This window comes from Palaemon carinicauda, chromosome 31, assembly GCF_036898095.1.
Source record: "Palaemon carinicauda isolate YSFRI2023 chromosome 31, ASM3689809v2, whole genome shotgun sequence".
NCBI lineage: Eukaryota > Metazoa > Arthropoda > Malacostraca > Decapoda > Palaemonidae > Palaemon > Palaemon carinicauda.
The window spans coordinates 80,470,852-80,484,893 of record NC_090755.1 but is presented as its reverse complement, the minus strand read 5'-3'; the positions used below and the strand labels follow the sequence as shown (position 1 = coordinate 80,484,893).

At 45.0% G+C, this 14,042-nt stretch overlaps 1 protein-coding gene across 24 annotated transcripts in view; it reads left to right on the top strand.

Annotated features, from left to right (window-relative positions):
* Window positions 1–14,042, top strand: part of LOC137624564 (zinc finger and BTB domain-containing protein 14-like) — a 184,115-nt gene that overhangs the window by 13,785 nt on the left and 156,288 nt on the right. For all 24 annotated transcript variants that reach the window (XR_011040747.1, XM_068355486.1, XM_068355487.1 and 21 more), the window contains exon 5: window positions 3,694–3,795. Coding sequence is in view for 23 of the 24 variants with exons in the window: in XM_068355486.1 (XP_068211587.1) it covers window positions 3,694–3,795 (102 nt within the window). In the remaining variant the exon portion in view is untranslated. The remainder of the gene's footprint in view (window positions 1–3,693; window positions 3,796–14,042) is intronic.

Genomic DNA, 14,042 nt, shown 5'->3' with positions numbered 1-14,042 from the left:
CATTTAAACATTTTTGTACTTTTATGGTGTATTTTAACAATGGCAATTACCGATTGTATTTCAAGTTTTTGTCTGCTGATCTCAAAGTGATGGTATCTAGAATATGCTCTGATATGATTAAGAGAATATGATTGTTATAATTTCCTAATTTATATAGTATTATTTGCCAGTTTTTAATGACGAATTTCCCATTTTGACTATCACGTTTTATCATGCTATATTTGGCGATTTGTAACTCAAAATTTCAAGTTTTGACTTTTGTTCTTTGGAAATTTTTAATATTTTAAAGTATTACTGTGTATGCCAATTTATAACGCTAATTCTTACGTTTTGCCTTCAGCTTTTTAAAAAGACACTGCACTGTATTTGGCTATTTCTAACTTTGAGTTTCTTGTTTTAACTCCCGTCTTTTTGCGATATTTCAGTGCTAAGAAATTTTTTGTCAAATTGAATAGCAATTTCGCGTTAAAAGAAATTTGTGAATTTTCGAATTTGTGAATACTGTACAAAACACAAGGATGACGACAACCTTGGGGAATATGTGCCAAAAATTATCCTACACCAGGAAGAAACTTCAGTACTAAATAACTCTCGATCTCTTATCAAATGTAGTGCCCTCAACCATATCTGCTGATGTTACTACTTCTGACCCAAAGAAATCAAAGTCTAAGAAAAGGCCGAACTGCATAAGTTTATTGTACATTCTTGCTTCGTATGCATGGCAAAAGGTTATGTATGGCGAATGTTTCATCCTCAAGAAAGCATTTTGGTATGTAGTACAGGTGTAAATGCGCCTTCTATCAGCGCACAGCCTTGGGAAACAAAACTTCTTCACCATCAGTCTGAGGGGACTGCGTTTTCTCGTTTCTTCTGCATTTCTGAGGAACACCAGGATCTCCTCTTAAAAAGATGACATCAGAGTGACAAGCCTCATCACTATTTGTCTTTGTGAACTTGGTACCTACACGATCAGTCTCCTCTTGTCCATCATGCTTGATCAGTTTTCCATGCACTCTGCCTCCAAGTAATTGGACACTGGTATTTGATTCCTTACGTTTGTTCTTCAGTGAATTTCGAGTCGCACACCTCTTGTCGCATACTGTGTACTAATATTTTTAATCTGAGATACCGGTGAAAGAGAAATACATGATTGTTTTCATTGCCTGTATGAGCGATAAGATCTTCCTCACATAAGTGCCAGGGGTTTCCTTGAATTCTTTCCCTTTGTCTTTTGACAGCACAGGATTTTTACTTTGGGGGATCAGTCTCCTTGTGCTTGGAGTTCATGCGGTCGAGGAGACAGCGCTAGGTTTCACCACACAATCGTTCATTATGTGATCCTTTCCACTCTAGGAAAGGCACTCATAATAACAAATGCTTACCGCTACAAGCCACTCTCCATCGCCCTCTTCACCAAGGCTAAAGTATCTTGTCTTATTAGCCTCTTGAGAGCACTAGAGCCAGAATCTGCTCAGTCTCTGAAGGGGGCCCTATCAATATTCAATTGCCCTGTTCTATTCTCGAACCAGTTTGCAAAAACCCCTAGGAGACGGGTTCTACGAAGAACGTTGAGAGAATTATCTACCATACGACACTAGATTCAGTTCCAGTGCTTCCGGAGACGGACACTTTCAAGATGAAGTCTATTATTGCCTAGTATACAGACTCTCCTCTCAGATGGAAGATAGTGACCTTCCTGACACTGCATCCAGTGAATCAGTAGGCCTTTGGATCATGAAGGAAAAAGTGGAAGAGAAGGGACTTGAAGTCACCTGTGACTGTTTTCCAGGCCTTTATAGTTGCCTCTCCTCGGGAAGAATTTTACTGACACTGGAGCCAAACCATCCTCCTCTCCCTAGATTTGGTTCAAGATGTAGTTGGCAAGTACCACATGGTCTGCAATTAGTACATACATACATATACCAAGGCACTTACCCCAATTTTGGGGGTTAGCCGACATCAAACAAATGAAACAAAAAAGGGACCTTTTCTTTCTACGTTCCTCCCAGCCTGCCAAGGGACTCAACTGAGTTCGGCTGGTACTGCTAGGGTGCCACAGCCCACCCTCCCCCGTTATCCACCACAGATGAAGCTTCATAACGCTGAATCCCCTACTGCTGCTACCTCCGCGGTCATCCAAGGCACCGGAGGAAGCAGCAGGGCCTACCGGAACTGCGTCACAATCGCTCGCCATTCATTCTTATTTCTAGCACGCTCTCTTGCCTCTCTCACACAATAGTAAAGAAGTCTTAGGCTTTCGGTAGACCTGAAGGATTTGTATGTACAGATACCAGCTATTCAGTTCTACAGGAAGTATTTGTACTATGTCCTTAGTGCAATAGGTACCAGTTCAAAGCCTTGAGCTTTAAACGATCTACTTTTTCTAAACATTCATGCTCACCTCTTTTTTTGCCAACTTGAACAATATTCTTCAGGTGACTTCTCGAGGATCGATTTATCTTGTCTCCCTCATGGAAGCAGAATTACAGGATTGAGATAGTCCTTTTGTTTTGCCATAATCAGATGATTCTGAAACCAGTTTCATGGCCAAGCAGAGGTTAGAGTTCAGGAGTGTGAGCTATAAATACACCGAGCGATTGTATCGGCAAATGTTACATGGTTTTATTACTGTTTGTGGAAGACCGAGTACGGGGCTTAACTTTGGGACAATTTTAGTTGGAGAATTCATATTGTACGGCCCTTCCACCAGGGATTGCTCCAATTTGTTGGAAGTATCACTGGTCAGCAGCTAGCAATCCCTCTTCCTTCTAATTCCAATGGAACAGGAAATATGGGAAAACCTGCCTTGAAATCTGAATGATGTATGTTAATCTCACTAGGAAAGCTATTCTCTACTCTCCACCTCCAAGGGTACTGCTGTTTTACAGATGGATCTAAGGAGGCATGGGGCACTCGCCTAACTAATCAAACCACATCAGGGTCATGTTCTAATGAAGAAACCCCAACATATCAATCTGCTGGAAGTCCAAGCAACGCTCCTAGCATTGCTAGCTCTCCAACAGTTTAATAGAACATCTTTAGCGTTGGTGAATGTTGTCATGACATACGTCGGCAAGTTAGGCAATATTTTCACAGTTCCTTTGTAGGTTAGCAAAGCAAGTTGACACATGGTTAGAAACTCTTGAAGCAGCTCTACATTTGCAGATTTTGTTACATACAGAAATTTATTCCTCTTCATGCATGGGGATATGAAGCATTCCCATGGTAGATAAGTTAGGAAGAGGCAGCTGCTGCGGCCTCCTGCAGGTGATTCACACCTTGCTTGATCGCTAGAGGGAGCATGACCAAATGCAGCACAAGGATTAATTAAATAGTCTGGTAGACCTAGGGATATTTTTATTTTTCAGGTTGCAACTGTTTATCATTTCAAGACCAATAAAGCAATTATGATTGTGTTTGTATGCTGAAGGAGTTTTTGTATCACAAAAACATTGCTTCTAAAGATTCTATTAGATCTTGAATGCCAAGCGTAGAGAATTTGTTGTCAAGATATTTTTATTTTAATTGCAGTCATGTCATTTCTATGATGTTATTCCATATTTCTATTCATTTGTGTTAAAATTATTTTTGTGGGGTTTGCCCATTTAACATACAGTGCCTTGTATTGTGTTTTGCAATTAATTGTATTTTTTATTATCTCTTACATTTGTTGTACTATTATTACTCCAACAGTGGCTAAGTGGGGGCGATATGTCAGCTGGGTTACCAGCTGTCGATAACTATGGGGGTGAAGGGAGCCCACCTACCTCTGATCATCCTCAGTCTCAGCAGATGGTGAGTGTTGAGCTTAGAAATTTATTTACAGAAAATGATGCCATGAATTTGTTTTTGAGTTATTGCCTTTTTAAGTACAGTAGGAAACATCTGTAATGCAATTCAGCTGTCGTGAAAATGTATTAAAAGAAAGGTTTGGGGCTTTAATGAAAAACATTTTCCCAATGATTATAGTTTTTAGCAGTTAGTGTTGACTTGATTTTGATGAATCCGAGAGTTTATCAATAAAAGTTCTTTCCACTATGGTACTTTATATCTGAGTGCAAGATATTTTTCTTTAGTTCGTCAAGATTTTTTCTTCCCAGTTTCCCTTACTCTTTTGACTTATGCAAATGTAATTCTTTCCTTTGGTGAATTTCACAATAGTCGGTTCTTTGTCACATTTTCTATTTCTCATGTATTGAAAAATGTTCATTCATTTTATGTGAATTTTATTTTGAAAGACTTAACAAATGTTCTTTTGTTCCGATACAGATACAAACCTTCGCTATTTATAGGGTATTACTTTGGGCAATGCAGAAAACAAACTAAGACAATTTTAGTGAGGGATAATTACCCCATCCGCTAGTTAGCGGGAGGGGGTTGGGGTAGACTAGCTACCCCACTCACTCACACCTGTCGGTAGAGTGCGGACGTGCCGTCTCTCTCTCCCGTTAAACAAACTGCCTTGACTTGATTACTTTTCCTTTTTCTTTTGTGTGTATCGGTGTGTGTTTGGTTATTGTCCCGCTATGCGGACATGTCCAGGGATTGAAGGCCGCCGCTGTGGCACCTTCATGTCTTCCGTGGAGACGGATCCACACCCTTTACGCCCGGCTTGCCAGGGAACTCGGTGTTCGCATGACAACACCTGTTCTGAGTGTAGGGAGTGGCCTGCCTCCCAGTGGGAGAGGTTTGTGCGTAAGAAAAACAAGTCTAAACGCGAATCTTCGCTTTCGGGGTCTTCCTCGAAGTCAAAGAAATGGCGGGCTTCTGCTTCCTCTACGCCCAAATCTCTGCCCGAAGCTAATCCTCGACCAGGCTCTTCCTGGGCACGGTCAAGTAGTAGCGCAGGGCTTATGACTCCAGGTCAACCCTGTGGGATAGACGAAGGTGGCGGCTACCCTAGTGAGTCGGCTCCTTCTCTTCCCCCAGGGAGCGCCTGTACTTTTCCAGACCTTGTGTCTTTGTGGCCATCTCTGGGCGTCGATGGTCCCCCTACGAAGGAAGTTCTCCTTGAACTCCTCCAAAGGGGAGTAGAGAGAAGGGGGTCATCTCCTTCCTCTGTGGAGGTCGATCCTCCTCTTCTGGGTGCAGGCACTGTTGCCCGTTGGTCAGGCCGTGAGTCTGGTTCTGACACCAAGGAGTTAGCTAACCCACCAGGGGCGATGGCAGGGCTCTCTCCAAGGCAAGCCTCTCCTTCGGGGAACATATCTCTTGCTGCGAGAGAAGATTGCCTCTGTGCATCGGCAATCTCCTTGCGCTTTAGGTTCTCCTCCAGGGGCGGAAAGAGAACCTTGTTATAAGCGTAATTCTCTTTCGGGTGAACTCTCCTCCCCTGCGGAGGAATTATCTGTAGACCTTAATCAGTCTGTTGAACGTCCCTCTCCGGAGGTTCGTACAGTGGAGGGGTGGGTAACCCCTCTCCACCCCGGACGTTCTCCTCCTCGGGCTCTGAGGAGACATCTTTTTGAATCTGCTGGTTCTCCTCACGTTGACCCTTCGGGGTCTTGTAACGATTACCCTTTGGGCTGGCGTGATCGTAAACCTTCGGGTCTCCGTCGCGCTCTCGCGACTTGAAAACTTCGAGTTTTTGTTACGCTGAACCCTCGGGCTCTCGTAACGACAGTAACGTTGAACCTCCGGGTTCTCGTACCGTCAGTCACGTTGATCCTTCGGGATCTCGTGACAGAGGATCCTCGGTTTCTCGTTATGACCCTTCCGGGTCTCGTAACCTGAGTTACACTGAACCCTTGGGCTCTCGTAACTTTAGTCGCGCTAACACTTCGGTGTACAGTGAACCCTCGTTTATCGCGGTAGATAGGTTCCAGACGCGGCCGCGATAGGTGAAATTCCGCGAAGTAGTGACATCATATTTACCTATTTATTTAACATGTATATTCGGACTTTTAAAACCTTCCCTTGTACGTAGTACTGTTAACAAACCACCCTTTAATGTAAAGAACACTTAATGCATGTACTACAGCACCATAAACTAAAACAGGCACAAATATTAAAGGCGATTTTATATCATGCGTTTCCTAAACACCTAAAAAGCACGATAAAAAATGGCAACCAATGTTTTGTTTACGTTTATCTCTGATTATAATGAAGAAACAAACGCATTTACACATCTGTGTATAGGTTAGTTTTTGCATCAATTATATTGATTATTCAGTACAGTATGTTGATTTGGTTATTACTAATGTTTTACTTAATTTTTCTTAGGACTTCCAAATGAAATGTTTTTCTTTATGACGCCGCCTGAAACGACGGCGTCATAACGTACGTTCAGTTAACAAACTAAGGAATTTAATGCCATGATGAAAGTGATAAATAATGATATTACAGTAAAAGCTTTTATAAAATATGTTATTACAAATATTATTTACCGTATCTATATAAAATCATACATACGTAGCAAAGCAGGAAAACAATCTACGAGAGAGAGAGAGAGAGAGAGAGAGAGAGAGAGAGTTGTTTTACATACGTAAATGTAAATTTTAAACAAACAAAAAAAAAGCCCCATTTCATATAAAATAGATTACAAATATTTTACTTTATCATATTACAGTAGTCTGTATAATACTGTAAAGTTCAGTACAGTATGTTGTTGTTATAGTCGTGGTGATGAAATTCTCACGAAACAAAAACACGCCATTTGATTACAACAGCTGATTCATCTCTCTCTCTCTCTCTCTCTCTCTCTCTCTCTCTCTCACATTTAGATGAAGAAACTAAAATTAGTTTTCTTAGTGTCAATTAAATACGAAACGAAAAAATTAGGCCGAGTCTACATCCATTTCAATCATAGCTAAAAATACGGCATCCGATTTCATCTGCAAACCACTATTTTTTGGGAAATATCATTTTATTCTAGAAAATTGCCACTCTTTAAATAGTTAATTGCACATTAAGAAAGCGTGTACTTTTGTTTTTAAATTTCGGGTGTGTTTTAAAAATCGAGTATTGTTGACTTCTTTTTGTTTTACTTTTGGCTGTGATTAGATCAGCTGTCATCTAGCTACCACTCTTGAGTGTGTACGAATACACTAACAAAGTATCATTTATACCATTTCTTAACATATTCAAACCGTCTACAGTATACAGTTGATATTACATAAGCACCAATGTGTTATAACCTATCATATTTTTTTGGTTATTACATTTAAACCCCCCTCTCTCTCTCTCTCTCTCTCTCTCTCTCTCTCTCTCTCTCTCTCTCTCTCTCTCTCTCTCTCTCTCTCTCTCTCTCAAATGATATCTTTGTTGCTCCTCAAAGTTTCATTTATATTGAAAATCGATCATGATTCAATTTTCCTTACTTTCTCCAATCTCGCACCATCGGTCACATCGCGGTATTTTCGATATTTCCGGAAAATCCGCGATATATGTATATACATGGGTTATGAAAAAAATCCGCGAAGTGGTGAATCCGCGATGGTCGAACCGCGAAGTAGCGAGGGTTCACTGTATTGTGACAGAAACTTCGGTTTCTCGTTGCGTTGATCCTTCGGGTTCGCGCAACACAGTTGATGCTGAACTTTCGGGTTCTTGGGACCATAGTCATTCTTTTTATGACAGAGAGTTTTCAAACTCTCGTTGTGTTGATCGTTCGAGCTCACACAATACAAGCTATCGTGAGCGTAGCAGTGAGTTGTCTCGCCAACCTAGGAGCTCTCGCATGCACAACCAAGTTGTCGTACGCGGCCAAATATCGCGCATGGCCAAATTGAGCTCACGACCGACTTGGCGCGCAAACAAAATGGCGACCATGGCGCTCGGGTTCATCCTATGGGGCGTGGGTTCATCCTCTGATGCGCGGGTTCATCATATTGTGGCGGGTTCATCCTATGGCGTGCCATACGTGCGAACATCCTGTTGCTCGCCATGCGCTCGAACAACCAGAGACAACAGTCGCGTGCGCAACCGAGCCCAGATCCTATCCCAAAGGGTAGGCCTCTGCCGATCTTGCCTGTAGGGAACCCTCCATCAGACAAGAGGGTTAGGAAACCTGCCCAGGTTCCTAAACCTAGGGAGCAGTTCTTTCCTAAGGACCTCCCCCTTAGTTCCTCAGGAGCCTGTGACCCCCCGTGGCTTAGCACCTTATTCAATGTAATGCGCCAAGCCATGAAAGGAGTCGTTCCCCGCTCCCAGTCCTTGGGTGACACACCTAGGAACCCCTTATTGCCTCCTCTCTTCCCAGGGTCCTCTTCTCCCTCCGATCCTAGGAGAGTTTGGAAGATCCCGCACAGGCGGGTCCTTCTGGCAAGGGGAGACGGTCATCCCCTCGCAACAGACCTCTGGAGGAGATTAGGCATGAACCTCAGGGAGCCCCCGTGCTGCCACAGGCCAGACCAAAGGGGAAAAGTAAAGGATTCGTCCTTCGCCCCTCAAGGAGGATAGGGTTACTTCCTATGGAGACTCCTTCCGTCCCTTACCAGTCGAGGGGCAGAGCGATCTCGAGGAGGACGCTCTGCCAGCAGCCGCTAGCCCTAAGTGTACGGAGGATGTGAGGAAGGAGTCGGAACACGCCTTCTGGCAGGTCCTAGCCTGCATCCGTTTCATCAATGCACTTCCAGATCCATCGGCAGCCCCTCTAGATGGAAAAGAAACGGTCCTTGACTAGTTCTACGGCACTCGGAAACCTCATAGGACCAGTGCAGCTTTGCCCTGGTTCAAGGGGTTGAAGAGTGCCAAACAGAAGGCAGTGTCCCAGGCAAGTGGGTCCACCCCCTCTCTCCGCTCCAGCTCGTCCTCCAAGCTCCTACCTCCTCCGTATGTGTTTCAGAGGAGGTACTATGAGATCCTCGGGGATTCTCTTCCAACGCTGCCTCTCGACCACTCTATAGAGGCGCTCTCGAAGGCCACACCCTTCGAGAAACTTACGGGATTTCCAGTCTCCTTTTCGTCCTCTGAAATCCTAAACCAGGAGAAGGTGGCTTGATTTCTGGTTTGGATCCTTAGGACAACTGATGCGGTCTAAAGACCTATCTTGGGAGTCCTCCAGGAAGTCTTTGGAGACTTTCTTGTTGTCTGGCACTCGGGCCATCGAGTTCCTCTCCCATCAGGTAGTGAACCTTTGGGCCAACACTATCCTGAAGAGGAGAGATGCTGTCATAGGCAAGTTCCATAGACATCTCCCTCAGGCCAAAGTAGCGAGACTGAGAAATGCTCCTTTCAAGGGCAATTCTTTGTTCCATCCCGAGGATGTCAAGCGGGTGGCAGAGAGGTGGAGTAAGTCCAGTCAGGACTCCCTCATACAAAAGGTCTTAACAGCTAGACCTTACCCCTCTCAGCTACAGCAGAAAGCACAGCAAAACCCGCAACCGAAAAGGGCTAGAGACCCAAAACAGCAGGGTTAAAAGGGTGCGAAGCAGGCCTTTCACAGCAAAAAGTCCTCTCGTGGAGGAAAGGGTAAGAAGGGATCTGGCCGAGGCTGGTCCCAATAAAACAGGCAATCCTCCCATTTGCCCACCTGTGGGGGATGCCTGCAAAGCCGCTGGCAGAGGTGGCTTCACCACGGGCCGAACCCTGGACGGTCGAGGTGATTCGTTCAGAGTATCGTATCCCGTTCACGCTCTCTCTCCCTCCACTGACTTGAGTGCCGATTCTATCGAACCAACCCCTGTGCGAAGGGATCCGCACAGGAGTTTGCCCTCAGGGCAGAAGTCCAGTCCATGTTGGAGAAGGACGCTCTCCAGGAGGTCCTCGACGGGTCCCCAGGCTTGTACAGTCGACACTTTCTTGTGAAAAAGGCGTCTGGAGACTGGAGACAAGTCATTGACCTCTCTCCCCTGAACAGGTTTGTCAAACAGACACCTTTCAGGATGGAGACGGCTGACATAGTCAGACAAGAGATAAGACCCCAGGACTTGATGTACACTCTTGATCTAAAGGACACATACTTCCAGATCCCAATTCACCCGTCTTCCAGGAAGTATCTGAGATTCATGTTCAATCGGAAGCATACCAGTTCAGGGTACTCTGTTTCGCTCTTTCCACAGCACCCCAGGTATTCACGAGAGTATTCGCCCTAGTATCATCTTGGACTCACAGAGTCGGCATCCGTCTCCTAAGATACTTGGACAACTGGCTGATTCTGGCAGACTCGGAGGCGGGCCTTCTCCGCCACCGAGACGAGCTTCTAAGGTTTTGCCAGGATCTGGGGATTGTGGTAAACCTCGAGAAGTCTCAACTGCTCCCCTCTCAAGAACGGGTATACCTAGGCATGCGATTAGACACCCTAAGGCACAAAGCGTTTCCATCAGACGAAAGGATCCAGAGACTGAGGGAGATACCATAGGTCTTCCTCAGTCGGGAAGAGCTCCCGGCGCAGTATTGGCTTCGCTTTTTCGGTCACCTCTCTTCCCTGACCCGACTGGTCCCCAACAGTCGCCTCAGGATGAGATCCCTCCAGTGGCAACTAAAATCCCAGTGGAACCCACACTCCAATTTCCGGGATCACCTAGTCCGCATAGGGTTAGAGGAACAGTCGGACCTCAGGTGGTGGCTGGCGGAGCCGAACCTCTGCAAAGGGGTTGATCTTCTCGTCCCTCCCCCGGAATTGAAGCTTTTTTCGGATGCATTAAAAAAAGGGTGGGGCTCACATGCTGCACCATTACATCTCCGGCCAATGGTACGAATCAGAAAGGTACCAGCACATAAATCTCTTGGAGATGAGGGCAGCCTTTCTGATCCTCAAAAAGTTCCACCAGGTCCTGGCGGGGCACTCCGTGGTGTTGATGAGCGACAACACCACGGTAGTAGCGTATCTAAGCAAACAGGGCGGTACCTTTTCGCAGCAGCTGTGCCATCTTGCAGTAGAGATACTCAGATGGGCAGAGGACAACTCGGTGATTCTATCAGCTCACTTCATTCCTGGCAAGTGGAATGTGCTAGCAGACAAGCTGAGCAGAGCGACTCAGATAGTTGCCACCGAGTGATCTTTGAATCCTCTGATAGCCAACAAAGTCCTGACTTTGTGGGGTTCCCCGACTGTGAATCTGTTCGCAACGGCCCTGAATTTCAGGCTCCCGTTGTACTGCTCCCCCGTCCCGGATCCCCAAGCTCTTTGGCAAGGTGCTTTTCAACAACGGTGGATAAACCTGGATGCTTACGCGTTTCCCCCGTTCTATGTGATGAGAAAAGTCCTCAACCAGGTATGAGCAAGCAACAACTTGCAAATGACCCTCATAGCTCCGCTATGGCATCACACAGAATGGTTCCCGGACCTTCTGCATCTCCTCACGGAGATCCCGAGGGAGCTCCCTCCACCACGACCTCCTCAAACAACCACATGCCAACATCTTCCACAAAGCTGTAGCTTCGCTTCGACTTCACGCCTGGAGACTATCCAGCACCTCCTCACACAGAGAGGCTTTTCGCAACCGGTTGCGAAAAGAATGGCTGGACACCTCAGGAGATACACAGAGGCGGTCTACCAGGGGAAATGGTCAGTTTTCTGTGGTTGGTGTCGTGGAAGGGGTATCTCTCCCCTCGATGCCTCTGTTCCAACTATAGCGGAGTTTCTTGTATACCTTCGGTAAGAAATGCTTCTCTCGGTCTCGGCAGTCAAAGGCCACTGCTCAGCCTTGAGTCTCGCCTTTAGACTGAAAGTAGTCAATATTTCCTCCTCGGAACTTTCTTTGCTCATAAGCAGTTACAAGCTTTCTTGTCCCCAGGCAGAGCTAAGACTTCCCCCTTGGAACGTGGTTCGGGTCCTCAGGTCTCTGAAGGGCTTCCCCTATGAACCACTGCGCCAGGCCTCCGATCGCCACCTCACGTGGAAGATGGTGTTCCTGCTCGATCTGGCTTCGGCCAAGAGAGTCAGCGAACTTCATGGTCTATCTGCTGATGTCTCCCACTCTAGGAGATGGGGGGAAGTAATCCTCAGCTACGTCCCTGAGTTTGTAGCTGAGACTCATAATCCAGGTTTGCCGGACTCCAGGTTCGGCCCACTTTGGATAAAGTCTTCGTTCTGTAACCGAAGATCCAGACCAACTGTTACTATGTCCAGTAAGGAGTCTGAGGTGTTACTTAAGAAGAACAGCAAAAGCTCACCCCCGTGTACGAGCACTTTTTGTCAGCACGGGGAAGGTCGAGAGGAGGGTCACGAGGAATACTATTTCCTCCTGGATAAGGAAAGTAATCGAATACGTTCTATATCCAGATCCTACTTTGTCCAACCAACCCAGAGCTCATGACGTCAGAGGCATTGCAACTTCTCTGGCGTTCAAGAAGAATTTTTCTGTGGCACAGGTATTGCAAGCGGGCGTGTGGAAGCGTCAGACTACCTTCACACCTCACTACCTGAAAGACGTAACCCACAGGAGCATGAAAAGCTTCTCCATTGATCCTGTGGTGGACGAACAACAAGTGATCTAATGCCTCAGGCTTCTTGATGGACAAAAAGCAGAGGGTTGAGGGCTGAGGTTACCCGGGTTAGTCTGGGGTGAATGAAAAGAATGTCTGGCTCCCTTCTTTCTTTCTCCTTCTCCCCCCCCTGTGGAAACAGCTCCGCAAGACCGAAGCATAGCTGACCTCGTCCCTCTGCAGTTAAGATTCATTTCCTTTTTTGCATCCTGAGTATGAATAAATACTTTGTTACATCACCAATACCTCGTGAGGGAGGGTATTGGATATGTCTTAGAACTCATGCTTATCCGCGAGTTCCTACGTAAAGACAAGCTACGAGTCTCTGTCTCACAAGCTTCTGCAGGCCACTATCATTGAGTTACCTTGTAACTACTATGATTTTAGCGAGGGTAGGGTTCCTACTAATTAGATCAAAGATCAGTTAGAGAGAATCCCAGGTCATGACCAAGGCCAGTTGGTAGAACTTCCTCCCTCCTAAGAGTAAGTCACCCTATAAATAGCGAAGATTTGTATCTGTGTCGGAACAAATAACAAATTTGGAAATAATTTGTATTTTTCCTAACATACAAACCTGGAGCTATTTATACAAATTGGCCCACCACCCTGTCCCCCTAGAAGTCCTGCCAGAAAGCAAAAGTGGTTACTCAACCGACAGGTGTGAGTGAGCGGGGTAGCCAGTCTACCCCAACCCCCTCCCCCTCCCGCTAACTAGTGGATGGGGGTAATTATCTCTCACTAAAATTGTCTTGGCTGCTTTTCAGCGTTGCCGAAAGTAATACCTTATAAATAGCTCCAGGTTTGTATGTTAGGAAAAATACAAATTTTTTCCAAATCTGTCATGTTTCAGTGTTAAATTATTTTATGAATGGGTAGTAGTTTTTTACCACCTTACTCTACCTTATGGGTGGCAATTGACAAGGTTAGTCTCTAGCTTTATTTTTAAAATGCGATACAATTTTGTTCACTAGTCATTGGGCAATCCCACATTATTAGATGTGATACTCAAACGATCCCCCTCTGCTGGCATTGACGTCTTCAGAACATTGCAGGAAATTAAATGCATTATTTCCAAGACAGTCTTCTAATGAGATTGACTTTTGATGTTTTGTAATTTCTATCCTATTTTCAGTGTTCAGATTTTTTATTCGTCCAATTCGAGCAGTTAGAATATATTTATGAATGATGGAGCCGTTTTGCTTTTCTTTTATATGTTTTTTGACTTGTGAAGTTATAATCATATCTTGTATGGGTAAAAAAATACCTTACAGGTTTCCAAATTGTAGCAGAAACAAAATATCCTCTTAGACATTTATGAGAATCTTCAGAAAAATTTAAGAAGTACCAACACTGACTCTTTCGTGACTTCCTTCACACAGAAGCTGATATATTCTGCTCCCCCATCCCAAACCCTTTCAGCTTGGGTGGTCAATGCACGTGCTCCAAGATTAGTCGAATCTCAATAACTCTGGCTTACTTTCGTTTGTTTTGGTACAGGTCATCAATTAGTTTAGGACTTTTAAAAGTTTGCGCTTTGGATTAGGGACTATTTTACTCCTATCCTTGCTGCTTTTGTAATATTCCGATGAATGAGTTGAGGCTATCTTTTTTATGGTTACTATATGAAAGGAAGGGAAAGGCCACCTTCTGGTGGGTTTGGTATACCAATGAAA